General features: G+C 38.8%; 1 protein-coding gene across 3 annotated transcripts in view; it reads left to right on the top strand.

The window, feature by feature from the left end:
• NKAIN2 (sodium/potassium transporting ATPase interacting 2) overlaps window positions 1-27,582 on the top strand; it is a 522,191-nt gene that overhangs the window by 470,104 nt on the left and 24,505 nt on the right. For all 3 annotated transcript variants that reach the window (XR_008430002.1, XM_053938514.1, XM_053938513.1), the window contains exon 5: window positions 19,752-19,812. Coding sequence is in view for 2 of the 3 variants with exons in the window: in XM_053938514.1 (XP_053794489.1) it covers window positions 19,752-19,812 (61 nt within the window). In the remaining variant the exon portion in view is untranslated. The remainder of the gene's footprint in view (window positions 1-19,751; window positions 19,813-27,582) is intronic.

Here is a 27,582-nt window from a genome sequence, read left to right as displayed (position 1 = left end):
CACATACGCATAAGAACTGCAACATGGCCCATTTATTTCAAAACACTGCTGCAGCTGACACTGATTCCAACTGCAGTGAAGAAATGTTAAGTAATAGAGTGTTGGGTTGGAGTGTACCACACATAAAATATGTCCACAGGATTTATGTACAGAACTCCTCTGTACTCTTTTAAATACCCTTCTCTAAAGGCTCTTATTCTCTGAACTGTTTGTAAGGGATTTGTGCAGCACAGACATTCCAAAAACCCCAACACTGCTAGCATGTTTATCAAGTAGGGTGGCCAGATGTTCAAGAACCCCAGCAAAGACTAAGGTTAAATACCTCCCTCAGGGGTTCCTTTTCTGAAAATATTTTATGACTGTAAGTTATTCTGAAAAGTATTGAATTGCCTTTTTCTGTTGCCTTCCCACAGCTTCACATAGAGCACAGGGAACCAGGCAGAATGACAAACACAGTAACAGAAATATGGAGAAAACACAGTTCTTTACCTTTCACAAACACCATATCATTTCTATTAATATAAAAGACTAGAATCCCAAACAGGGGGTAAAGATTAGTTTACACACAATATTGAATTATAATGTAGTCTGTCTCTTAAACTCGATGTCTCAGTTATGAGGTTCAGTTTAATGGGGTAAGCATAAGTTAAAAAGAAATCAAGACAGTTAATGTGAATAAACACAAATTATTTCAGATGTCCTGTTATAAATTCAGAAAAAAATCCAATAGATTTTTGAAGAATTAGAAGTTTTGTTTAGTTTTGGAGGCTTTTTGGTAGATTGGTGGCTAGTTATGTATTTTCTGTCTTCTTGTATTTCCCTTATATGCATCCTACTCTCTCTTTCTCTGTGATTATTTACATTTTCACCATCAGGCATAGAGTGATAGTTTTGGAGTGACATAAACTTTCTGGCTGAAAGCAGTTTTAACCACGGTGAAATAGCCATCCCTTAGGAAACTTCCTTCCTGGTATTTTACCTCTAAAATATTTCCAAAATTAGCCCACTAGAAAAGAGGTTGGTGTCTTTTTCATTATTATTTTTTAACTCCTGTGCTTTGGGGTTTCTTCCAAGAAGGTATTTGCTGTCGTCATGAAGAAATATGTTAAGCCTTCTGTCAATTAGCCTAATTGATGTAAAACCCTGATTGTGTCCTCAGAGAGATGAGTTTTTCCAGCTGAACCTTATCAAGAAACAGATTAGCACAAAATAAGGAAGAAACCAAAACATTCAAGACTGCCAAGAAAAAAAAAAACCTATGGTGCTTTAAGACAAAGTAAAAAAAAAAATTAGGTTTTACAGCAGGCTGCCGTGTAGGTGTTATGAAAATAGGTCAAGTGTTTTCAAAATGCTTTCCTTTTAGTGCATAGATATCATGTAAAACCATTAAAGTAAGAGTAAAAATGAGGAAGAGATGCCTGTGAGATAAAAGATTTATCAGGAAATAATATCAGAATATGGAAAGGATAGGGACTGTAAAAGGCAGTGGTTGACAGGCCAGAGAAGTGACTTGCTTTTTCATTTCTCATTCCTTCTGGAAATGGCTATTACAGAATACAATGAACACAGAGTCACAGGAGGTGTGATGCCATATGATGCTATGGGCAGAACTGGGTGTGTTAAAGGTGGTAAAACACAGGTGGTGGTGGTGAGCATGTGAAGCTCAAACCAGAATGAGAAAAAGGTGCTGCAAACGCTGTGTGCACATGTGCGGCGGAAACTTGGCCGAGTAGTGGCATCAGCTGCCAAATTATTTCTAAAATATTCCAAGTTTTCCCTAGGAAAATCTTCTTTTCCTTCAGATCTGATGAGTTAAATATTGGCCAGGAGTCAAGTACTAAGGAGTTCAAATTCTGCTTGTAGAGAAGTTTTATCTATACCTGAAATTGCACAGAAATTCAGCCTTTGAGTCAGGATTGAAGCCTGTGTTCCTAAATTTTGCTCAGAGTATAAATACACAGTGACCGCCTGGTAAACCATGTCATTGTTATCTCCTATTCTGCACTTGAAAAAAGAGGTAATAAGTTGCCTGCTACTTTGTTATAACCTCATAAATTCCTTGGTTTATGTGGAGGGAGAAAAAAGAACTATATTGGAATTACTTGTTTTTGCTGGCTTTAAGGTGAATGTGGGAAAGACTGTTCAGATTCATCAATTCTGGTGGAGAGATGGACAAGTGGTGATACATGCTGAATGCTGAAAGCTTCTGCTGGGCAGGTTTTACTGTATTTAATCTAAATCTCAAAAATGGCTCACGAAGCTGCAGTATTATTTTGAATGTTCTGACTTCTGCTGGTGCACTCTTTCACTGCCATAAAATACCATGTCACATCCATATGCATTTTTCTCATAGTAAGGACAGAAAGGTTAAGCAGACATGGCAGAATATATTATTTTTTATGCTATTGTCAGCTCTCAGCTTTCATTGACCCTGTACTTTAATATTTACTTAAGCAGTTACTAAACTAAAGCTGGACTTAAAGCCTAGATGACAATACTTGGTGTCAGTGTGCTATGATATCAAAGCTTTTGAAGAATGATGTTGGGAGGCTGCCAGACTGTTTCACCTGACATCTTTTTCATCGTGGTTAGTCTGAGAAACAAAATATAGTCCCTGCATTTAGAAACTCATAAACTGTAAGAAGTAGCTAGAATGGAGCAACAAGTACAGCCTGTCCCTTTGCACCAAATCTTTCCTCCCTCTTTGTCATACATGTCCTCATATGCATGTGTGCACAGAAGCATAAGCACATACTCATTGCAGAAAAATATTTTAAATCAGCTAGTGTCTAGCAATTACTTTCATCATTTTTATATCCTTTATTAAAAGATGTCAGAGGGGAAGAAGGGAAATCATGTCTGAAAGTAACTCTAAGCATCCCAGAAAAAAAAATTAAATTACTAAGGTGCACTTTTTTATGCACTGTACAAATGGGTACAAAAAGAGTAATGTGAATGCAAATACTGGAGACCTAACTTCCAACTGAGAGATGTGGTACATCCCCACACAGATACAAGGAAGATCCTAAACGTGGTCAGTAGAAAAAAATTTTAGGGATACTCGATTTTTAATCAGTCTGACTGATTCCAGTTGTGAAGCTATTACTTACACTAGTTTGCATTAATATTCAGGAGACCATTAATCTCAGCAAGGCTGTCGAGGGAAGTAAATACTACTGTGGAGATTTACAGAATAACAATAATCACATTAACAATATGTGTTTCAAGTATTTTGGCAACCCTTTGGATCATAGATGTTGAAATGCTTAAAATGCAAGTGACCTCAAAGGGAATATTTGTGTTGGTTGTGAGACAGGAACCAGAGAGAGAACTCAAGCACTGGCCTTCTGATAAATGACATTACTTATTTTTCAGCTTACACCCTGCCTCTGTTTGGAGTATTCCCACAAACATTTTCTATGACAGTACATTAATACATTTCTGGACTTAGCTCCTTTCCGAGAACGCTCCCAGAAGGCAGGATGGATAAGAGAGGACCATCTTTTGTTCCTTCAAGTTTACACAGTGTTATCCCAGATGCTTTGAAACTCCAAGCACCCCTATATACTCTCCTGTTACATCCAAGAGGTATGACACAATCCTCAGTCATGCATCCAAGAGTAGTTTACAGAGTTAAAGACAAAACCGAGGAACCATCTCAATGTAGACATCAATATAGAATGAGAATATTTTCTGCTGTCTCTCCACTGTCTTGCCACTTTCACTATGAGAAAAATTTGGATGGACTGAGACAGCCATTTTACAGTACAGCAACAGTAAACTAAGTGCAAAACCTCGCTCTGCTGAGCTGTGACACAGCCCTCATTGTTTCAGACACTTTGAATGGGAAAAGTAACACCTCAGAGAAGATGGCATTGCCTCAGAGCTGTAAGTCTCTACCACTCTGGACTCACAGGAGTCTCAGTTAAGTGCTGTGCAGTCTGTGCATGGCTCTTGTGCTTTAGCTAGAGCTGCACCAAAGCAGTATTGTCAAAAGCCGGTCCACAAAATTTGGCCTGGAAGCCAGAGATTGGCTCTTGGCCCTACCCTATTTAGCAACATAGCCATATCCAGAGTATATTTCCCTGCATCATTAATTTTCCAGGTCCCAAGAATGTACTCTGCTTTACAAAGACAAAATATTTCGAGTTCTGCAGCATTTCTGTGTCATGAGTACGGCCCTAATCCATAATATACTTTATTTACGCAAGTGTAGAGGTCCCTGTCATTGCTGGCTCTACAGTTCACTTCTTTTAATATATTTCATGAAGGCTACTTGCTGACAAGAGAGGGCTCCACCAGCCATGGGATGCCCCAGTGCTCTCGTAGCCTTGAAGTTTCTGCACCTGATCATTTCATAAGAGGAAATGTCTGACGCTGTGATTGTGTGGTGATCAGCAGAGAGGAGCTGTGTTTGCCTCAGGCAACCTCCTGCCAGTGGTACAATGTCTATTTTGAAATTTTGTCCCTCTGCACATTTCATACTAATCCACAGCCCTCTGTAGAATAGACTAGTCAGAAATAATATGCTCCATAAAAAATGAAAAATTAAAAAAAAGGGAAGTGAAAGAGTGAGTCAAGGTGACATATTTCCTCAGTTTTCTCTTTGGCATATTCCCAAGCAGTCCTTACCTTCTTTAAATCCTCTGCATTTTGTTTTGGATGTATATTTTAAGACACTACTTTCTTCCTTTCTGGAAACTCAAATGCAGTTCCTGACATAAGGGTTGAAGCTTTTGAGGTGTGCCGCCTTTCCCCATATTTCCATATTAAATATTAAGCTGAGATCTGGAACAAGCTGGTTATCCTTCTCCTGAGATTCTTTGGATTTAATTCAGCACTTACATAAATAGCAATGTAAATTACATATCTAATGAATTAGGTGTTGTAATAATGGTGTAATATGCACCATGCTACTTATTACTGAGTCTGCAAATTGAAGTTAATTTACTCAAGAAGAAAAAAGTAAAAGAAATCATAATACAGTTGAGGGTGACTGTACTCCACTGTACCAGAGCGAGCTAGATACTAATTATAAATATTTTACTATCACTACAAGTTTCTCTGTTATTCTTCCACTAAAGCAGTGCTCATTTTTCCCAGTTTTCAGAATTAATTTCTTTCACAAAGACTCCTATATATTAAAATCCTTACATACCAATATTACATACACTATATTATAGTAGAAAACCATGAAGACAGAGGAAAATGCTGCAATTACCTAGTCTGACGTCCTACATAACAAAGGGCATAGGGAGTGCCTGAATTAATTCCTGTCTCAGGTTATAAAACATTTAACATTGATCTCAAAGTGTCCCACAATTGAAAGCTCACCACAATTCTTGTTAAAATTTACCTTTAACTTGTCAAAATATCTAACTTTCTGTCCAGGTGCTTAAAATGCAGTTATCTGCAAAAGTACATCATCCTGTTATCAGGAATATTTCACTAGCTGTTTTTATGATGACAGTTATTTCCTTTGAGCAGCCAAACTGCTTTACCTCCCCCTCCTAGCCCTCTAATCACTCTCAGGGCTCTTCTCTAAACCTTCTCCATTGTTTCAAAATCCTTCCTTGAGTGTGAACTTAAAAATAATAATTTGAAAACTAGCATGTATAGTACCTCTGTTAAGAACAGATAAAATATAGCATCCTTGTTTTGACTCAGAGTTCCCTTTTAAATAATCACACAATCTGTTTAGCTACTGTGCTAAGGGAATGTTCCTGAATGACTATCCAGGAGCCACTCTGTGGTCTCTTGCCTCAGACTCCAGCCCCACAGAGCTTAACCTGCAGCTTACACTACAGCTCCACACCAAGCTAAAGGCACTAAATGTATTCCTCAACAGCTGCGTTAAACTGGGAATCCACATTCTAATTCTAGTGCTAATTATGCATTATGAACCACAGGTCTGGAGTCACTGCTCCACAGACAACCCATCTGTGAGACAGGCTTTCCTGCCTCTATATGTTCAAACATTTTATTTGCTTGTACTTGCAGTATCAAGATGTCCAGATTGTTCTGAAGGAGTGTCAGTCCTCCAGTCTGCATATTCTAAATTCAGTTGATTTTTAAGATTGTTGTAGGCATATAGAAACTCTGAACATCATAATTTGTTCTGCTAGAATAGGCTTCATTCAAATCATCAGGCTTCAGTCTTCTAAAAGCTGGTATCTAGCTGAAGCTAGACAGCAATGGGGCTTTTTTTCCAGACATGAAACAAAAGAGACATCTCTGCAGAGATTCATTCAAACCTATTTTGGATAATTTAGATAACCGAAACAGGTGGGAACTTTTGTTCTTTCTATAGCTGCCTGACTCTCCAGTGACTATGAATGAAAGCTAGTTAGCGTTTGTTTTCACGTTTATGGGGTAAAAAGGGAGATAATTATATTTGTCACCAAGTATTCTTAAGGTGAAAACTTTGGAAGCTTCAATGCAAGTAAAACTTGAAGGCAAAACACTAATTCAGACATTTTTATCATGGCCATTCTCCTATATCACAAAGAGTAAAGCACCAAGAAAGAATTTTTGGCTCTTAGAAGAAGTATCAGTGTATTGGTATTCCAATTATCTCTCACTAAGCACAGGGATTGCCTTGATATTACATTGTTCATTTTGGAAAAGTGAATAATTCATGACAAAGATGGTCTAACTGGAAAGTATTTCAAAGTTGATAAGCATACCCCAGTCATTACATTCAAACATTACTCTAAGGTTAGCTGTAAATAATGCTGCTAATCCAACATTACAGTGTACTTGTGACACCTTTCCATCTTTATTTGTATACCTGCATACAAGTATACTGGTTTAGTGGCTGACTAGGGGAAAAACAGAGTTGATGGAAATAGCACAAGAAGTCACTAGATGGTTAATAGAAACTATAAGGCCACAATTTTTGTTTCTTGACAGCAGGAAACAGACTAGTTGACATATGGAAGACAAAAGACATTTTATTAGAGTATAGAATCTCCCCATGATACACACAGTATCAGTGTGAAGAAGCCATAAATAATGAAAGCATGCAAAAGGGTGCATGTGAGAGATGCACAAGATGACTCTAAATTGATTGGAAAAAATATTGTTATCAGTAATGAAAGTTTGCCTGACTGAAGCAGTAGCAAGGGCAATGAAGACAACTGCAGTACTTAGTGGGCTCAGTAAGAACTCAAAATCAAGTAAATCAATATAAGAATGATGAAAAAAATATGCCATCATCAGGACCTTTATATTTGGTACAAAAACTCAATGACCTAAAAAGAATTTGGAAGGATATCTCCAAAAGAACACAGAAGAGTTTTAGGATGGCTCTGTCAGATTCAAGTCAGATGGATGAGGGATCATTATCCAGATTTTGTGTTGAAGTTGAATGAAGTAGCTTGGCTGAATGATCAACATGAGAAGCTAAAGGATCCCAAGGCAGGCTTTTGTGCTACATGCCATCCTCCAGATAAAATAGACATCTTCATGAATTATGCAACTAACATGTCTCTGAATACCAGTAGGGCCTCACATCTGTTTGCTGCCCACTTCTATAAAGTCTTCCTTCGTGTCTACATTGCTGCATGCTGAAGACCACTGTGAAATTCAGAGACAAGCACCTATTAATTAGGCACATATTAAGCATGAAGTCTAACACCTTGTTGTGGAATTATGTCTTCACTGACAATTTTGCAGAGTTTTCACAAAAAACTTGTGAGCACACAGACTTTCTGGGCACATAAGCAGCCACCTGCCTCTGCAAATCTCCTTTCCATTGCAGAGGAACAGCAGGCACCTGCAAATCTGAACAAAGGACTGTGAAGTTTGTAAAAGATCTCCACTCTTACAAGCCCAGACTGAGCTCACTTATCTCCTCCTTCCTGATCCCGAAGTTTCCACAGGAAAAAATATCTGGATACACATGCTAAGCAGGAGCGGTGCTTGTCCCAACCAGGTCCCCAGTAATTCAAGCAAAGGGACCAAGACCATCAGATTAGAGCTAAAGTTGTCATTTAGACACTACTTGCAACAATTTTGGAAATTGGATTTTTCTGCCATAATGAATTTTGTGTGTGAAGGCTTTTGGCATTTTCGACTAAATTTTAACTTATTTCTTTAGTATTATTAATGTATTTGATATGTTTCAGGTTTTTGGAAAACAGAGACCTGCTTATTGGACCTGTATCTACTCTGGTTCACTGACAACCAAGCAAAGGATCTATTTTATTTGGGTAGCACAATCATATGTCACACCTTGCAAATCTTTTCTCTATAATAACTGCTGCCACTCCAGTTCCAGTTGGCTGCTGTTTATTTTGTCTTGGCATAAAATATTTGGGGGGGGGTTTCAGACTCTGTTTTCCCTCCATTTTCTATATTTATTCTGAATTTATTCTGCAGTGTCTCTGGCCTTCCACTGGGCTTTCATACCTAATGTGTTATACCTGTACATTTCTGGGTTCATGCTTCTTATGCTCCTACAGATTCATGATTTCTTGCCCACTAATACTGTTATTTATTTTCCAAGAACTTCCAAGTATCTTCTATTCAAAAGATAGTACTAGTGTTTTACTGCCCTAAATGTGAAAAAACAAATGAGTACCTGGTCCCACTTTCCATCTGTGCTGGCACTCTTCTTTCCCCTCTGACAACGAACTCTAAGCAGCTCTTCAGCACTTTATACTTCAAATAATGTTTTTCTTTTTCCTTTGCAACATTCTCCTGATGTTTCCTAGTAGATACAACTTTGCTGCTAACTAGCATCATCTCGATATTTGAAAATAGGCTAGATCATAGAAAACATGACCTCTGACAACAGAATTTTTTCCTTCTTTTGAGAAGTCTAACTCAACTTTATGCACACTTTCCCTAAAACTCTTCTAAAGATTTCAATTTAAATTAACTTCTAAATATTTCAATTGAAATTTTTCCACTTATTTCAGTTATATGAGAAACCAGGGGCAGAAAACCCCTCACTAAAACGTTACCCTATGTTTATTGCTGCTATGCAGCTACACAGCTCAGTGGTCTGCAAAGATGGCTATGGATCTCATTGCACAGTGCTGTGCTGTGTTGTCTCATGTCTCTTCAATTAAATTATCCTTCTACCCTTTATTCTGTCAAGTCAATACAGCCAGATGAAATATTTTTCCATTCTGGCAATGAAATGGTGAAGTAGAGGAACCAAACATCTAAAAATAATTTTTTCTCTAATCTTCAGTAGGAAATAACATCGTCTTTCATTTTTCAAAAACTTGGTGCGTCTGTTCAAGTCAACACCAAATTTCTATCTACTAAATATATATTTTTTACAGAAAATTGCAAAATAAGTGATGCTATAAACAGTTGGAATACACAAATTAAATAAAAACAATGTTAAAAATAAAGCATTAACACCTTGCTGATATTCTGCACAGAGTATTATTATAGCGCAGAGTATTATTATTATATGTAACAACATAGAATAGTATATGTAGCTGTAGCACTTTTCATGCCTTCCATGCAAAAACTGAAACCAAAAGTCATAACATTTACTGGAACTTTGCAATGACCTGGAAAAACAGGCACCTTACAGATCTTGTGAGGGAAGGAGAAAAAAAAAAAGACAAAAACGTGATTGATTGTGTTGTTTTGATATTCATGTTAGGGATCTGCATCACAGAACTGGGACTTTCTGGAGGCAAGAAAAACAGAGCATTTTCAGGGATAAAGAAGAAACACAGCTGCTGTACCAGCATGGTGGCTACTGGTGTGCAGTTGTCAGGGCAGAAGGAAAAGGTCTGGGACTTTTGCTCTCACTTCATGCAGTCCATTGCCAGTGTGCAGGCTCGATGGAGACTGGCTTTTTCTGTCAGTGCAGATGCTTTCCCTCACCTCTTCTGCTGGGGCCAAGGCAACCTAATCTGCCACTAGATGGGCTGGCCTGAGTGACCCATGCCTAGAAGAGGTGACAGAGCTACAGCCTGCACCATATGTGGGTTAAAGAAAACACAAACCTCACATTTTTCATAGAGACTAACATGTCAAAGTACTGCTGCTGCTTCTGCTCTTCCTACCAAGCAGCTTCTGCATCAGCACGTTAAACAGCCTGTTACTGAAACCTAGGGAAGAGATGTGTGCTGTGTTACTGAGAGCCACACAGGTCTTCAGAGCTTCAAGCTGGTGATTGCTGCTTTAGAGAGAAATGTGCCCAGTTCAGATGAAACATTTATTTTTAAATGGGCATCTGATGTCTGTTGATGGCAGAGGTCTAATTCAGCCTTCCTTGATCACCGTGGCTGGCACAGTCCCAGGTACTGCATTATATTAACAAGGTTCATAAACTGTCAGAGATATAACTCATCCACTAAACTCTCTGCAATGAGGCACAGACTCTGAGGACATGGCCTTTCCGAGAATGTTCTTTCTTTGTAATTCGTCATTCCCCCGAAATGCCTCATGTGATATGATGTTACTGGAATCTTCAGCTAAAAGGTTCAATTTTTTTTTGGTCACACATATTGCAGAGTATATTCATATGTATTCTGCCACCCCAGGTGGTGACTGGGGTGTCTGCCATCAAACTATTTCCGTTCGGAGCAAAGAGACCACTATTTTTCATGCTGAATACACGAGAGTGATCCCCTGCCCTTAAGCAGAAGGTCTGTAAGGGGAAAGGTGCCTTTGACCACAGAATTCAATCTGTCGTTCTGCTTGGAGCCTCTAGAGCGTAATCTCTCTTTGTACCAGCCTAGGCTGCATGGTGTGATATTCATTTAAACTCTCCAGTGGTTCTCCTTTTGCAGGAAGGGTTTTCACAAAGCGCTTTGGCATTTGCTTTTTGAAGCCTGCTTAGCTGATTTTGCTGAATGGAAAAGGTAGCCCTAAAACATATCTTTTATTATAGTTTTCAAAGGTGAAAAAGCCTGCAGTATGCTAAGGCTGAGAGGAAAAGTAACATTGAAACATTAGATGAGTTCAGTTACTTTAAACATTAGACACCACAGGAAGAGGTTTTATTGACTTTGAAACCCCCCTGACACTTGATGCTGTTATATTGTGCACCTGGAGCAAAATGTTTGTGCTAAGCAATGCATTTGCTAGATGTATGGACTCTAAGGAGATAGAACGATGTGGAGCACCCTATGCACACTGCTTTGTACCTTCCTGAGATACCTCTATTTCTTTACTCCAGAGCATGAGGCTTAAGGGAGTTATTCAGTTAAGATAAGTTCATTCATCCTCATCTTCCTTACATGCATTGCCAGAGACAGAGGCTGTCCTGTCAGGTATCCCACTTTTCCACATTGTGCACAGGTACAAACAGCCAGGGGGCTCAGGCAAAGCCTCCACCTGACAGTCACCTTCCTGGCAGTTCTGCTGCTGCTGGCACTGTCAAGGAGATCTGTCAATTCTTCTGCTGTTAGTCCACAATTCCCACTGAGCTGCTGAATAATTTTACTGTATTTTGATAATCCATCAGCATTTAGGTTTCATAAATTCAAGCCCTATTCATCTTGATCACACTCTTTAGAGCTGTTCCTATGAATGCCTTATTTGTTTTTCTTTCTGTGTGTTAAAGTAATGAGCCTGACTATTCAGGCTGCTGAAGAGCTGCTTCAGCTGAGCTGTGCGTGCACTTTGCATACCGTGCATCCGTCTGCCTTGTCAGCACCACCATCACCAGCTGTTGTAGGAACACTTTGATCAGAGCATTATTAGGCTACTACAACATAACCACCACCATGAAGTCAGAGCAGTGCAAAAGCTGTCACGTTCCATAAAGTTTTGTGACCCTGTGACTATCATCAGAGCCTTCAAATAAACAGCAATTCATCACAGGGAAAAGAAATATCATGACAGAGAAAGAGTTGGCTGTTACTGAAAATGATGAAATGTTCTGGCTCTTGTCATTTATGTGACAGCAATGATCTAATTTAATCTAACGTGTGATGTTGGAGAAGAGAAAATTACCTGTGCTTTCTTTCTGAACTTTTACTCTATACAGTGTTCGTGGTTGGCCACAGTCCTGAGAAACTGGCAGACAAAACATATTATTCTCCTTCTCATCTTCTACTCACTGTCTTCTGAATGTTTCTCTTTCCTGGATCCAAAGGCCTGGTGTTCACACTCAAAGGATTAAAGTTTATTTGCCATATGGGTGCCTCAACATGGAGGGATGAATTTTCACTGAACAGAAACTCTCATATGTGTTTTTTTATCAGAAATTCAAAGCTCTCTTGTACCTTCAAATATTTTCCCTTATACAATCTGCACAAATTTTAATTTTTTTTTCCTACAGATCCTCAAAAGAGAGAGTAGCATTATAATCAACTGTCTCTTCTAAGAGAGTTCAATTTAAAATGCTAGACGTTCATTTAGTGGGCTGAAAGGAGTCTGTGGCTTTGTTAGATCTGCAGCATAAAGAACCAATTTTTCTTATCCTAATCCTATGTCTGTCTGAAAAAGGTGACACACAGTTAGTTACACATAATGATAAGAAATACTACTGCTGCCAAAGGCAGGAAGATACCAAAGCCAGATGATTAAACCATTCCAAAGCTTTCCCAGAAGACAAGAGGAGGCAAAGGTCCAAAGTTTTTTTCATAGAAGTTATCAGGCTATAAAACCTTCAGAGCAAAGCCCATATATAGAGACATGTATATACTTTTGCTTCAATAACCCATTCTTACTATTTACAGAAAAAATGGGGTGATGTGTGTTTTAAAACCTTTAGTTTTTCTGTTTGTTTGAGCTTCATTTTTTGTTGTTTTTTTTCTGTTGCCAAGATGACAGAGGCAGTTTTGTTTAAAAATAAATGGGATTGGTTTGTGCAATCTACACAACTCTAATGGCTAAATAATTTTTTGAAGAGCAGGAACCATACACAACACACACTTGACCCCTGTAGAATCAAAACTCTGTTCTTACAATGACAAATTGGGCTACAGGGCTACACCATGAAAGGAAACAGAGCAATAGCCTTTTCCATCTTCAGGACTTCCTTTACACTTGGATTGGATGGAATTAACAAAAATATATTACCAAAAATCTCCTCTGACCTAAATGAAGTCAGAAAAATGTAAAGTGGAAACAATTCACAAGAGCACAAAATATAAAATTAAAATTTCTCCAGGTTTATCGTATTTTTGGCATCACTAATGCCTTCAGCCTGCCCTGAACAATGCACATTTGAGCTGCACCTAGTATCTGCTGAATGCAGGTAGGGAATTTGTTCCTGGCCTGTCAGCCCCATCCTTGCTCTAAGCTGTCACCTGGGGATCTGTACATGTGAGCCTACCCTCTGTCCAATGAGATGTGCCTGCCTCAGCTTCTTGAGGGAAGCAGAATCCTGGCTGGGGCATTTCACCTGTGGGAGCAGGAATTGAAGTTCAGTGTTAAGCCTGAATCTACAAGATACTCCACAGTTCAGCTAACACAGAAGTCACGAAGTGATCCCCAAGTCTACCTTATGTGAGTTGGTAGCCCCTGTATTTTAGGTAATCTTTCAAGTTTGAGGCAGGAAAAAAGGACATGCTACTCTTTAGCTGTGAGATGAAATCATGGAAAAGTGCCAAATATCATGTGGTTATCAAAAGCATAATTCACTCTGAAATACCTAGGGAGAGTGAAGACTTGTAGAAAGTTTTAGGTCAAAATTGCAGAAAACTCTTGCTAAAGTTTAAACTTTCTGGAAATTTGGATCAAGCCCAATGTCTGTAATACAGCCACAAAACAGGTAAGTATCTCTTGCTTTCTGCTGCTGTTAAAGGTTTGCACTGCTCTTTTGTGACAAGCCACAGTGCTGTGGTTTTCAGGGCCCCTGTAGTCTGTTTAATTCATCAGGTGCAGATGCTTGCCAGGGAAGATGCTCAGGGAGCCCCGAACAAGATAGAACTGCTCTCAAGCACCCAGCAGCATTTCAAACAAAAGCTTTCTAGCAGGTCTTCACAGGGATCTTCAAATGCTTATACAGAAAGGAAATCTCTAGAAAACTGAAGAGTCCACTGAGAAATAAAGGAAGATTTTATGTTAAGCACCTTCTAGACAGCTGATATAAAAAAAGATTATGATGCACTAGTTGAAATAAATGCAATTTTTATCACACTTCTCTTTCCCAATGTGCCTAGACTTATCTGAATTTATGATTCATGGTTTTACTGTATCTGCTAAAGAGAAAAAAAACAAAAACCTTTGTGGCTGAGTTTTCAGCTCAAGAGAGGAAAGAAAAGTAATTTGATGACTACACAGGCTAAGAAATTATCATTTTGGCTTGCTTTTGAATTTCATAAGTGCCCACTAGATATTATTGTGGACATGTCAGTTTGACATTAGCTCTTTTAAGTAATCATTTTGTTGTACAGAATAAAGCTACTTGGGCATAGTAATGAAATCTTTCTGGACAGTACATAGATAGTTAATTCTATAAAAGAATGACAGCAAGGCCACACAGTCTACCTTCCCTATCAGGAATCTGTCCTTATACCAATAGTTTTCCTATTCTCTCCTATTATGGTGAAAGAGATTTAAACTTGGAGGAATGACAGGGTTCTCAAAATGTTAAATGTAAGCACAAATAAAAGCATACCTCAACAGAGTAGTTTCCATGGAACGCAGCTTGAATTTTATATTAAACTCCAGCAATGATGTTCACTCACTGGTGCGGCACTGCTGAAAGCAGTGAAATCAAGCTTGAAAGGGTTTTTGCAGGGGGCAGCTTTAGAACCCCCATGACACTGACTTAAATCTACAGATATTGAGAGAAAGGTCTCTGCCTCACCTTTCCTGCTAAATAATGAGTATGATTCTTCTGAGAATCAATACACTGGAAGCTTTCTAGACAGTAATTCTCCAGTTCTTCAGTTGCTCATAATGTGTGTGTGTGTGCATATATATATATATATATATATATATCCAGACTCCAAAAATCCATTTTAAAGAAACATTGCTCCTTAAATGCACATCACCACAAAGGTTTTATGTGTGCAGACCACTGTAAGCTTAAGAAATATGATTAATTTGCATACGGCTGGACATGTAACATCGCAGCTTTGCAATAGAGCATTCCCAGGGCCAGAATTACATCCATGTATTTCTGCCATATTATTGCTTGAACTAGCCCATACTTTGCTTAAGTCTTGAAAGCAGAGTGTTTATAGATACCTGCAAAAACTTAATAATGAAGAGTAAATGCACAAGCCTTAGCTGTTTCAGAGATACTGAAACATTTTTCCATTGGAAAACACAATAGGTTTGTGGGTTTTAAATCTAAGGTCCATTTCACTAGACCAAATATGGTTATAGAATAAAAACATATTCATTCAAAGAAACCAAGACTATGTATTACTTCCACAACCGTTAACTCATTAATCCTCATCTCAAGCCTGCTCCTCACCACACTATCCCAATTAGATCTCCTTTTAGGTTTTGTTTCCTCCTTGCTGTTACTCTTTTGCTTCAGTTCCCAGCTTAATAAACATAACTTGTAGTAATTACCTATGTAGCTATTGCTTTAGAAAAGGGAAGTGTGGGAACCTTGACCAGCATTTATGGTTTTTTATGTGATAGCCTTTTTTCCAAGTCTGGTGCTCTTTGCAGTATATAAAAACATTCATCTCCATGAAAGAAGTGAGAAAAAATAGCACGACAGGATTTTAATCAATACTGATTCTGATTAAGTTTGATCACAGCACTTGACATTTTGAGCAACTCTGGAAGTACACCCACAGTGACTCAGGATTTGCCAAGAGTCTTCAGAGGTGTAACGGGACATCATTGACTTAGGTGGGAATATTCCACTTTTCTGTTTTCCTTATACAGCTATGATAAGGCAATAAAATGCATTAACTTCATTTTGTAGTTAATCTTATTACCAAAGCTTCAGTAATGCTTTTTTATTGGTGATTTATTTTAGGCTTTGCTTGTCTTCTTTTTTTTTCTTGACAGAAGGAAAATGGTTTTATCAACATGCTTATAGATTTTAAAAAACAAACAAACAAAAACCAATTTAAAAAACACCCCACAAAATTATTAAGTGTTTGAGATCCTTGTTTCTAAAATTAAGGTCATCAGATGCTATCAAAGTACACCCAGGGAGCTGGCGCAGGCATTGATAATGTGTCACTTTTAGAAAGAGCAGTATTCATTTATACTCTCATATGGACATATCAGGGAAAGTTGTAAAGAGCAGGTTTTTTTCAAGGTGCTGAAAATGAGGTTCATAAAAACATGTATTCACTAATCACTCTATGTATAAATGAGCAGGAATGTTGTTAATGGTTCCTTCTCCTCTAGAGGCCCATACTACAGGATTAAAATGTGAGTGGGACAGATGCACACACCTAAGCTTGATGGGTCTGGGATCCAGAAATGATCTTCTGCTCATTACACCTATTTCTTTTTATCACTGCATGGCTTATAAAAAAAAAAAAAAAAAAAAAAGCTCAGTTAATTAAAAAAAAAAAAGGTAGGGATGCAAAGCAACAAGATTTTTCAAGCTAACTTTCCCAGTTTTAAAATTATTTTCTGAGACAGTCAGGCTCCTTCTCTTCATTATCTCTGAGGACTCATTTCCTTCCTTCTTATGTATGACAAAAATCTTTTGGAGCTACTGAATCGGGAAGACTCTGGTGTGTGTAATTCTCATACTGCACTGAGCACTGCTGTGTTTGAGGACGTCTCAGGAATATATTAAGCAGTGTGACTAACTTCCATCATTTGCTTTGGTTTGGGTTTCTTCTCTCATATTCTTCTCCAGGATGAGGAGTTATTCAGTGTTTTGTTTGGATTTGTTGGGGGGTTTGGGGTATTTTTTGTAACACAAAGGTATATTTTGGTATGCTTTTGTTAGAGAGAAAAGGTTAAAGTGCATCTTGCACCATAACAATGGTGGTAAATTTTGGGAGATCTATCAATACCTGTGGGAATTCATTAAAAATTTTAGTTGACTAAAGTCCCCAAGAAATCTCTGCTATCTGCATAAATGAGCTGTACTCTTCTTATGAGAAGTCCTAGTCCACGGGGGGAGGAAACACGTTCCTGATCTCTATCTTGGGGATCTCTGCAGTTACCATGGGCTCAGGTCATTGAGTATCATCAAAGTGAAAACTGCTACTTTTGGTTCTGAGCCTCAGCTCGCAGTGTGTGCCCACTGCTGCTGATGCAACTAGAAGGTTAATCTTGAATGATTGTCACTGTATCAGAACTGATAAATTACTTGGTTAAAAAAAAAAAAAAAAGAGAAAGAATAAAAAAATAATGTGAGATTCAAATAAGAACAAAATGGTTATGTTTACCAAGCAAAGGGCTGGATAAATGTGGGAGAAGGGGAGGTTTCTTTCATGAACTCTGATTATCTCATGGGAAAAAACCCTGACATTCGTTCTTAGATCAGAACAATTTAAGCTTTAAGGCATTCTTTTAATCAACAAGCTCATCTGATGAAATGCTGCAGGATTTGCTTATATATCAAAGGAGTTCCCTAGAGATTTAAGCAAAGTAACTGAATACAATTAAAAGATCAGTTGTAAACACCATTTGTGATACGGTTTGTTTGCTGTGCTTTGCAAGATAAGGTCAGTTAATAACACATGAACTCGTGGTCGTTTACAAGGCAGTAAAGTATTGAACTATAGTGCAAGAAAAGGATTACCATAGGAGCCTGCTAGAGATACAACTATTCAGCTATCTTGGATCTGATGGTCTGTAAAAAGAGAACAGAGAAACTATTAAGCCAAGGTTCACATGTAAGAATGGAATCATTTATGAACAACCTTTCTGGGCCTAATTCGTTGCTGAATTAAACCTCAAGTAATGTCATTGAAGTCAATGGGGTTATGCAGGGCATAAGTCAGTGGAGCAAATTAGCCCTCTGTCTTGAAGCCAAGAAACAAAAGGGAAGAATGATCCAATAAAGGAGAGATGAAATGCTGATATTAGCTGAATGCCACTTCTTGGTATAGCGCATTCTTTGTGTCCAGCAGTGAATATTTCATCCTTCCCAGGTGTAAAGTCTTCCCAGCAGCACTGTAAGGCAGATTTATAATAAATGACAAAATTAATGGTTTAGTTCCGTTGTAATGCAGCTTCTGGGTTCCAACAGGAATTTAAATGTGAGTGGATAACACCTATGCTGGCTTCATTGTGATCTCCAAATCAAGTCTTGATTTCTTTAGAAAAGCCTTGAGGCTGACCATTTTTTTCCCCCTTTTGACATCTCTTACCCATACAGATATTAGAAGATAGCATTTGTGGGTATAGGTAGCTTTCTAGATAGAAAACTGACAGAAATGCCAGGAATATCTGTGTAAGAGCTGGAATAAACTAGGCATAGTTACTGCTTCAGGTATGAAGGCACTATGAAATGGAATGGATTTGTTTGCATTTAATTTACATATGGGTAATACTAAGGGCTCTAAGAACCCACAATATTGCAGTGATTGTGCATATACCGCGGATTAATGAAAAAAAATCAATTTTCACTAACCAGTATTCATAATTCATGGTCTCTCAAATTTCAGTTCTTCTACTGTCCAACCCACTGATTATTCAAACTGAAGTTAAGATCATCATCTCCCTCAGCCGGAGATTATGGGTTTTGCACCATTCTCAGTCCTGGCTGAAGCCACTACGCATTTTTATTATCCACATAAAGAACAAATTCCCAAAGTGTACAGATGGTTTTGCAGCTCATACAAATATCTCTGTGAGGTGGCCTGTGCAAAATAACACATTTTGGCAGCACGGCTCACTTTTCACTACACAGAGATCACATAACTGGAATTCTTTTGACATCCTACCATGCAAACTTCAGTGATGAGCTAAAGGATGAAAAATGATTTATTGTAATGGAGTAGAGAAAACTCTCCAGACCTGCATGTAAGAAAGTTGTGTAACATGCTGACATGTGACATGTGACATGTGACATGTGTTGCTGCTCCACTATTTATTCTTTTACTTCTGGTCTAACTTAACAACAACAGAACATGCTGGAGGGACCAGCAGCTGACTCACATGATACTTGGCCTGTTGCATGTGTGATATTAGCCATTTATTCCTTTTTTTATTATCATTTGTTTCAGGTGGTACTTCAGTAACTACTCCAGATTTTCATTTTCTTTAAATCCCATTGTTCCTGTTTACAATTCAATTCTGGGCATGCTCTGCAGAGAGGATTGAAGGGAACAAGATACAAATTTGCCAGCTGCTGTGTGAGATGTTGATGTAAACACATCCAGGACTATCCAAAGTGACTTGTTATGAGGCTTGGGGACTACTGCAGATATAGGAACAAGTTCCATTAATCCACAGACCTAATTTCAACTGATAAAATATCATTATAAAGCTGGTTTACAAGTGCAGTGAATTTGTCCTTGATTGGCAGATCAAGTTGGCACAGTTCCAATTTTAAAAAAAGTTCTGCTAGAGGGTCAGGTTTTGTTGGATAGCAAATCTGATTTTGACAGAAATATTTACATTTTCAGTAGCTAAAAGCTCATTCATCCAAATACTAATTCACTTTTCTATTTTTTCAATAACTGAAAATAAGTCAACTAGGTATTGGAAAAATTTTGGTCAATTTTTGGAAGTTTTATTGAAGGATGTGTTTTTCAAGAAAGATGCAGAATTCCCCTATTTCTAATTAAAATTATTAAACTGTTGTGGAGAATTATCTTTAACTCCTCAAAGAAAGTCTGTGGAATTTTGTTGTTTCTGTAGTCACTTTTCTAAAGCCATCTCTTGTTTCTCTATGGTATCAGTCTTACATCTAACACTATTACATTTTGTTTCAGCTGGCAGGCTTCATCTATGCCTGTTATGTTGTGAAGTGTATTACTGAAGAAGAGGACAGCTGTAAGTACTAAAGCTTTACTACATACAAACTGAATTCTTTTTTTTTTTGTTTAATCACCTCTCCACTACGCTGACATCAACCTAAATGCCATGCTGACATCAACCTAAATGCCTTATTATACTGTAGCCAGATCATATTTTCTGTCCATCCTTCTTGGTCTAAAATCTAGAAACGTCTGAGAGACAAAGGAGGCAAGAAATACTGGTTTAAATTTACATACACCTTTCATCTAGAAAGATCACTGCAACTCTTTATCTCACAACTTAGCTTAAGACATAAAACAAGGGGCTTTTTTGGTTTTTTGGGGTTTTTTTTACATAAAAAGAAAGAAAAAAAATCCCAATTAGTAAATACAAGCTTTTTTTTTTTTTTTCCCCTTGCTCCAAGCTGTTATTAACTATTTTCAGAGTAATTGGTTACAACTGTAGTTATAGTTCTTTTGTGTTGTCATGTATGTTGTCTTGTAAAAGCAATTCTGGTAAAAAAAAATAGCTTCAGATCATTGCAGGACTTTAATTTATGAGAGGTTAAACAGTGGCTCCTCTTTGTTCCTGCTGCTCCCAGGTTGCACTTACATGAAGTGAAATGATTTCATGTAGATGTAGATTTGTGTTTCTTCTGCTTATTTATATCAATAGAAGCCTGTTGAGCAAAATTTGCTCTTATTGCATGCTGTAAAGTCAAGCCATTTCATTTTCTCTACTCTAACCTGGATTTTTTTAAAAAGGTCCACTGCAGCATTTCAGTACATCTTGGGATTCATACTAAAGCACTTTAGAAACAAGTATCAGAACTGCATGTAACTTTGATAAAATATACATGAATCCTAGGGAGAGCACTGCAACAGGAAGCAAAAGGATTTTTATTTGATTGAGAGCACTGATAGGGCTGGTGGGGGTTCCTTTGTGTGTTCTCCTGCATGGAAAATAGCTACAACCCTGTAATCTATTGGCAATACAGTGTCACTGTGAACCATCAAGGGGAGATTTAATGCTGAAATCAAACCACCACACTTTGGAGGTCGTTTCGACTGTGCTCATTTCAGTTGTCTTTGTGTTTCTGTGGAAGTGAGGAAGGTATAAAGAGTACAAAAGGTTTGGGAAGCTGTGTGGAGCAAGGTTTGTCACAAATAGACTTTTCTGTTTAAGGAAGTACTCAGTCATATGTATTTTCTCCTGCTTTCCTATTAAGTGCATTCATTATCCACAGAGCTGGAGGAGAGTTCTTCCTTGTCCCCCAAAATGAAATCCCATTCAATACTGTTCTGCCCTCTCTTCTAAGGGCTTAAATATTTTTTCACTGTTCTGTAATGCTTTCAGGTATGATATAAGTAAAAAGCGAGGGAGGAACTTGAGACTTGGCTCACCAATCAAGCACAGAAGTCAAAGCACATTTGAGAGATTTCTCCCATGGTTCATAAAGTGGCATTCCTGGCAGCAAAGTGCCACAGCCAATATGCTATTGTTTTCTTCTCTCTGCACCAAGAGCTCCCTGTTGTTCAGCACCCACAGATTGTCATACTTCTTTGAACATTTTCTTGCCATCACCTTGACTATTTTGTCATTACTTTTGACATTTAGATTTCATTACTACTTTGTACACCCAGCCAGGTCTCCTCATCCAGTCAAAGAGCATCTGACCTGTCTGCCAGCACCTCTCTGAGGCACCAGGGTGAACTCCCACCCAGTGCAATGAAGCCAGCACAAGCTCAGGTGCTGCAGCTTCCCGTCTGCTGAGGTTTGGAAGCTTGGCTGGCAAAAAAAGGGAAAGGGAACTTCTGTGGCTGAGTTGTGCCAACAGTGTAATAATGCTCAGATTGGATCTGGCCCCTCAAGGTATCACAACATTAAAACAGCTTTGGTTTCTACTGAGAGGCCTCACGAAGTAGCAAGTAAGAATGATTCTAGTTCTCTCTCTGCTCAGACATCCACTCTGCCATGTACCAAGCATTCACTGTGACAGCCAGGGCCTGCAGTATATACAAATACTTCCTGTTCAGGTTTAATTTAAAATTCTTTTATTTTCTTAGATACATTTTCTCACTTTTTCCATCCCTTTTGGCAACACATACATCTATCATGCTCTTCTGAGAAGTATCTCCCTTATGGATGTCACATTATTTAGTATTTATAAGGATAAACGTATTGGGTCATACCAAAGTGTCATTTAGCCACAAATCCCTTCTGATGAGACAGAACCAATAGAAAAAGTCTTTGCTTTTCACGATGGACAAAGTGAACACCCATACATCACTTCCATTTCTTCCACTTTGCTAATGGGCCATGGGAACAACAGCAGTCCAAAAGAGCAAAAGAGGCAGAAAGACTGAACCCGGCAGAACTGAGCAGCAAGGCATAAGACTAGAGAAAAAGCCATGCAACATCCAAGAGCCAAACCTAGGCATGTTCCAGATTTTAACCAGATGAAGATATTGACATTGCTCTCTAGTATAGAACATGTCTCATCTCCTGTTGGCACGGAGCCTCAACTGTAAAAACACAGTCAAGTTGCTCTTAAGCTGCTTCAGCTGATTTAGCTTTGCTCTCAGACTAATTGGAACATTCTGAAAGAATTACTATTTCTCCATTCTTTATGCAGATTTTATTAAGAGAACAAATGAGGGTAGTATTAAGCAAACATTTCACTAAGATTAACCTGCTCTACCCTCACTAAAGGATTAGGAAGGGAACAATACAGTGATCAAATCATGGTCATAACTAGGACGGGATCAGCAAATCTAGAGGTTTTAATTACTCACACATTAAATAAATCCAGCCACAGGCCCCCTAAATCAAAGCTCAAGTCTGTGCTATCTTTCATGAGAACAATCTGCTTTGGGTTAATTCTGCACCAAGGATTAAAGAGGAAGTTGCTTTCTCTCCTGGTACAGTCCCAGAAGTGCTCTAACACTGGGTGCACCAGAGTCAAACTGCAGCACCTGTGTTTAAGGGGCAGACAAGAGCAGCTTTTCCATGGCTGCTTCTCTCAGTGAAGGTTTGCCACTCCCAAACATTTTCCCCATGGCTGCATAGGAAGGAGGAACTCAAGGCTGGAGTGCCTCAGGTCTTTTTCTGGGAAAGACAAGGGAGGATGAGTCCCCAGCAGCACTGCTGCCAACTCCACACTCTCCTCCTCACCGCTGCCATTGGAATGCCTAAGCCATTGCCATTTTAGCTCATTAGCATTATTAGCTGCAGCAATTAAAAATAAAACATGAAAATGTCAGCAACAACCATCACTTGGAGGCATTCAATGACTGTGAACTTATTTGAGCTCCTCATTTGTCTCCCAAAATCATGTTAGACCTGCATTTTTGAAAGGCTGCACATTATTTTTAATAACATTGAAATGTTCCTTTAATGTGCATTTGCTCACTAGCAATTTGGCTCCCTGCTATAAGCTGCTACTGCCTTACTAAAAGAAAATTCAATGTATTTCTGAAAACTTCATTAACTATATAAACATTTTGTGGGGAAGACTGGAATATAAGCAGTCAAGCAGCATCCTCCCAGGGCTTTTTATCTCTAAGCAATTAAGAAAGAAACCTGGGTTACTGAAATGGGAATTCTGCACTCATCTTACAGGTTCTGTTGAGAGTAAGGAGACTTGCTTGTTATTAGAGGGACAGCTTTGGCCAGGAATGAATCCCAGCTAAGAGAAAATCTCTAATTTAGTCTGTGTCTCAGAGTAAAATCCTAATCTAGAAGGCTCTCCTGCTGACCAAGAGGGAGCAGAAATAGTGTTTACCTACTATTAGGCAATGGCAAGGCAATCAGAGAACAAATATGGCCCCTTTGAATGTTCCCTCGTGTACCATGAGGTACAACCTTTGCACCATCTGATGCTAGCAGGGATCCAACCTGCACATGCACTTTCTTCTTTTCTCCTGGCATTGTTTCCAGTTAAACTGCAAAGCAAAAGAAATTGCAACTCTGTCTAGAAGATTTTTGCTGCATAGTCCCTGGAATCCTGCTACTGGGGATGTCTTGGCACAGAAGTGAAGCTCTATATAACCCTTTAAAATTATTTCACTTCTCCCCCTCCAGTAAAAATTTGAATTAAAGACTCCATTTGAATTACTGAAAATGTTCAGCAAGACAGCAATACCCTAGATAGGAAATATCTTCTGGTGAGCAATACAGTATTATGTGCCAATGAACTTAGTGCCAAACTATAGTCCACTCTGGGATCCTAGGCCTGACCTAGGAAGTAAAAAAAGTGATGACAAAGATTTTCTTTTAAAAGATAGTATTAAATTCATTATATGTGAGAGATGTGAAATTTTGACATGCATATGGGACAGATAGAAAAACATGTTCTTTTTATCTCTGTTACAGGCAACCTTCCACCTTTGGGCAGGTTGTTTAACCTCTCCATACTTCTGTTTCCCATATTTAAAATGGGAAATAATTACAGGGACAAACTCACAGGCGTGTTGCTTCATAACTTTGAGCGTCTGGGATGAAAGGCACTATTGAAGTGCAGAATATGCTCAGGTATCGCTTTATTTCTGTGCCAAATGCTTTTCACAATCTGCTTAGCGAGACATTACAGAGAAATAATACCTCAGCTTCCATTCCTGCTTAGAAAAAAATCTCTAAAACAGAGAGAAAGAGAAACAAAGAGAAACTCTACCAACAAGAGTTTGTTGGTAGCAAACATTCAAGTATTAATTCTGCTTCTTTGTTTCCCATCCCAAGTTTGTGGTTCCCTGAAATTCTTGATAGTAATTTGCTATTCATGGACTTCCTTAGCCACAAGATGTCTAGCTGTATTTAGTTTCCCACAGTGGTCTTTTCTTCCTGAAAGTGTCCAAATATGTTTGAACCAAGAAAGGTTTTATAAAACAGCCTCCTGAGAAAAGGAGATCCAATAACTCAGCTACACACTTCATTAGTTTTGCACCTATCATTTGTGTAGTGTGTTCCAAGTCTTTCTCTGGAATACACCAGTGATTCCATCTTCACCTTTTCCATGCTGTCACACGTGGCATCCATCTCACACTCCTACAGCCACATGTAAATATGCCTGTAGCTTAAATTAACAATCAAGATTTCCACCACAGTCAGTGAAGGCTTTGGGATGTAACCCCAAAGAGCAATCTGCCCTATCTGCGGTAGACACCTCTCTCAAGACAGGGGGAATCACTGATCTAACTTGTTTGGTTGGTACTAGGGACAGCTTAGACAGCCTGCAGAGACAGCACAGCAACAAATAAGAATAGGAACAAATAAAGCCAATATTTAAAACACAGTTGTTCTCCAAACGGTTGAACAGGTCATTGTGAATGGGAATGCAAGGAATACACTAGGAATGCAAGGAATTTTGAAGCTTCAGCTTGTTTTTGCTCAGCTGTGTTCTTCAATTTACAGCCTGCAGCTCAATTAGAAGCTTCTTCCATTTACTCGTTTCATTTAGTGTGGTGACTGCTACATGATCTAAGTAAACCAGAGGGAGGAAAATGGGATGCCTTTGGCTGTCAGGCTTCTGATAGAAGTGAGGAGGGAGAGAAGCCTTTGAAATCCCAAGGCACTAATTCATGTTTGTCATGCTAAGGACAGCTGCCTTGGAGAGCCACGGTGCCATCAGGAACATTTAGGAAATTCCCTGACATGCCTGTACAACATCAATCTTTTGCATATATCAATAGCTGGTTCCTGTGTTATTATTTCCAGTCATGTCCTGTCTTGGAGGGGGCCCCTCACAGAGCAGAAGGCTGGTGTTGAGCGTCTCATTCTCCTCGGCACAGAGCACAGGCAATCTTTGCCCCCTAAGGCATGCTCGCTGCTTCCAAGGCACAGGCTGAAAACGTCTGAGCTGCAGAGTGCGAGGCTGAAGCACAGGGGAACACGTTCATGGCAGGAAGATATGACAAGTGAGACCGTCTGCATTTGAGATGCAAATGGACCTGAGCAGTCCAGGGTGTCACAGGGCTTGGCAGACATTACACAGCCTGCTCTGTGATCATTTGGCACAGCACTGCAGAGGGAAACAAACTTAAAAGCTCTGAGGAGGTGCAGTTTGTTTAAATAATGGCAAGTAATTAGTCTGAAGACAAAATCAGTGATGGCATTTTATAATTACAATTAATTTAAAGGTTAATTTCCTTTGGTGCTAAAGTCTTATTTAAAACATTTACCAGGAAGGGAAATTAGGATGTTACTATCTAGATGCATAGAATGCTTCTGGGAATCCATGCCTATTATCACTAGAAAATTAGGTTAGACTCAAAGTGGGAATTTCAATTCATTTTAGTGTATAATAGATGGTGGTCAGGGCCTTGAGTCAGAAGGGTTGCTCAGGGTAGACTGTATGATTTGCATTTTCTTTGTTTGTGGGATTAATTGCAAATGTTTCCAACAAAAGGGCTGGGTTTATACATGAACAAGCTTGACATGAAAAGAAAATTGGTTATGGATTGCTGCCTTCGTAACTAATGAAGTTGATGTTCAAGGAATCCCTAGGAGATAGGGTTGTGCTATGAGACAAATATATAAATAAAATCACACAAGGGAAAATGGTGGCATTGCAAGCTTCATCTATGATAATTTCTTTTCTCCCTCGCTTGTCTTCCCTGCCACTCCCCTTGCATCCATCACCACCTCCTGTGGGGATTGTCAACCCCAAGTTTAAAAATGTCTAAATAATATAATATAAAGCTTGAAGGAAGTAACATTTCCATTCCAGCAGCTTATCACAATGCAATACTGCTTAATAAAACCAATGCATTGTAACAGCCAGGGAAATATATTTACTATACTTTTTTTTTTTTACTATAGACCACACAATTTTTATCTATTCAAGGATGACATTGCAGAAGTGTTGGAGAAGATCTGCACATGTCAATAGTGAATGAACTGCTAATAGCTATTTTTTTTGAACAAAGATACATTTTATACCAAACCATTGGGAAAATATTACTCGTCATTAATTATTTATTTCAGGACAGGAACGCAAAGGCATTCAGACCATGAAACAATGTCCCAGGCAGTTGTGTCAAGCCAGTAGCAGAAACGAGGTAGTAACTAGTGATGGTTCTCATAACAAAAGCTACAGATCATTTGAAGCAATGCTCAGGTTGTTGATGCAGCTGAATAGGGTGTGGTCTTCCTGGACATGGAAATGCTTTGACATTGAAAAATAGACAAAGCTCATATTCAAAATCAGGAAAAAATTAGCAAAACTTGAAACTCTCCACAAGCTGAAAATTGCATGCAAAATTCTTTCAGGCATTTCAGAACAGTTTTGTTCTGGTGCTGGTGAAAGACTCCCTTTCAACATCAGTCCTTCCCTGCTACTTTGCACTGAACATGAAGGGCTGTCTTTGAAAGACCCTCCAATGGGAAGCATCTCCTCCGTCATCCCCTGAGGCAGAGGAGAGGCAGCTTGGATTCTGAAGAGGAACAGCCTACAAGTGGCCAGGTGGGGCTGCTAGCTCCCTTCCCCACCCTGGTGTCCCACCCTTTCAGGCAGCTGGCTGCCACCTTAGAGTTTCAGCCAAAATTAGTGGATGAACGGCAGGTCCTGGCCATCCAAGCTCACTCCAGGCTGACAGATAGCAGAGTCTTCAGAGGAATGGTGATGAGCTGCTGTGGCTGGACCAGACTAATTAATTATTTCCAGTGGCCCTGAGAAGGACACCTGCCCACAGCCTTAGTGTCCTTCCTGCTGAGACAGTCAGTGTGAGCTCCTTGCAGTTTCCTATATGCCATGAACATAGCTTTGTACTAAATTATTTTTATCAGCATGACTCCTGTTAAAGTTTTCCT

The sequence above is a fragment of the Vidua chalybeata genome, chromosome 3 (genome assembly GCF_026979565.1).
Source record: "Vidua chalybeata isolate OUT-0048 chromosome 3, bVidCha1 merged haplotype, whole genome shotgun sequence".
Lineage (NCBI taxonomy): Eukaryota > Metazoa > Chordata > Aves > Passeriformes > Viduidae > Vidua > Vidua chalybeata.
This window is presented reverse-complemented; position numbering and strand designations above follow the sequence as displayed.